This window comes from Gregarina niphandrodes (assembly GCF_000223845.1).
Source record: "Gregarina niphandrodes unplaced genomic scaffold scaffold00239, whole genome shotgun sequence".
NCBI lineage: Eukaryota > Apicomplexa > Conoidasida > Eugregarinorida > Gregarinidae > Gregarina > Gregarina niphandrodes.
Window position 1 is genome coordinate 1 of NW_011645999.1, and position 1,502 is coordinate 1,502.

Below are 1,502 nucleotides of genomic sequence, written 5' to 3' on the forward strand. Positions count from 1 at the left end.
ACATAGCACCCCTAGAATATCCACAAGATCTGCCGCGTTACGTGATTCGCTCCATAGCCTCCCGCGCTCGCGCCAACGGAACAAACCGCTACTTAGACCAGGTAACGCGATTCGCCTTTCTTCAATTTGTTCTGCCTCCGACTCATCAAACAAATTCGAATCCTGTACGGGTGAGTCTTCTAAAGAAGGAGAAACTTGTGGGATTTGGGTCTCAGCTCCTAATTCTTCTAAAAGATCTTTGTCTCCTAGTTCAATTCCTTCCTGACCAAATTCATTCAACCAAGAGTTGAATTGTTCTGGATTCTTAGGAGGATCAATGGGTCTTAATCGACTCCAATGTCGCTCTTGAACTTTTCCGGAACCGATGTCTCGAACTCGTGCCCGATAGCCTAACTCACTTACAGAAGTCAGCTTCTTGGGTAAACTCCAGAGTTTCTTGCCCACTTGATCTGGATCTTTTTGTAAGACTAGCATCCCTCGTTTGACTTTGGTATTTCTTCGCTGTTCGTTCCTCTTCCAAATATTCTTTTCAGAGTCTCATTCGTTCGAGAGTTTGACCCCTCTCTTTCTGCAACCACTCAATTCGACTAGCGTTTGTGTCAAACATTAAATCATCAATTTCCCGCTCTTCCGGTATGGTCACTGAGACACCAAAAAGCCAACGACCTGGTGTGTCTTCAAGTGCCGTATGGTAGCTAGTCCTATACATACACATTGTAAGCGCCAATACCTCCTCTAAATCTAAACCACCCGTCCGTCTGATCCTATCGAAGTGCTTCCTTAAATGCCGATGAAAGGATTCAACCAGGGCATTACCCTGAGGATGATAAGGGGTAATAGCTACAAGTTCTGTACCCATAAGCTTGGCCAACTCCCTCATCATCAGTCCGTGGAAAGACTTTTCATTATCACAAATAATCTCCTTTAGAACTCCATATGGAACCCAGGATTTAATAAAACTTGAAGCCACTGTGTCTGCAGTTTTATGTTTAACAATAACAGCTTCTGCCCATCTTGATGTTCTATCTATCATAGTTAAGATTACAACTTGACAACTTGAGGGTGCCCAGAAATCAATATGTATGCTCTCGAAGACTTGATTAATTGGAAACGAACGCATTAGTCCTTGAAATCGCTCTGTACCACAACGGCTTCGTTGACAAATCAGACATGACTTTATATAGAGCTGCACCCGTTGCATTTGCTTTGGCCACCAAAATAATCTCTGACAGGACTTGAAAGTTCGTACCGTTCCACAACGGGTCCCGACCCCGCTCTCGTGAAAGTGACCAATGATTGGAATCACCCTTCGGGTGGAACAGTAACCCTTGCTCTAACACGAGACCGAAACGTTGAACTTCCGTATTTGGTACATGACTTTGTTCTTCTTGGATCAATCGTAAGCTGGGTAACGGAGAATCTACTTGATTTATTGTTACAGGACACACACCATGCGATCTTCCACTTCTTTTCTCTAGACGACTTAACGCGTCCACATGCAT

At 44.1% G+C, this 1,502-nt stretch overlaps 2 protein-coding genes across 2 annotated transcripts; both read right to left on the minus strand.

The window, feature by feature from the left end:
* Positions 1-37: 37 nt before the first annotated feature.
* GNI_228950 (hypothetical protein) lies at positions 38-474 on the minus strand (the record flags this gene model as incomplete). Its single annotated transcript, XM_011135655.1, has 2 exons — positions 38-88; positions 169-474. The coding sequence occupies 2 exons, from the start codon at positions 472-474 to the stop codon at positions 38-40; spliced, it is 357 nt and encodes a 118-aa protein (XP_011133957.1).
* Positions 475-529: 55 nt separating this feature from the next.
* Positions 530-1,201, minus strand: GNI_228960 (integrase core domain protein; the record flags this gene model as incomplete). The annotated part of the gene is made up of 1 exon (XM_011135656.1): positions 530-1,201. One exon carries the CDS (start codon positions 1,199-1,201, stop codon positions 530-532), a length of 672 nt encoding a protein of 223 aa, XP_011133958.1.
* Between the last annotated feature and the right edge of the window lie 301 nt (positions 1,202-1,502).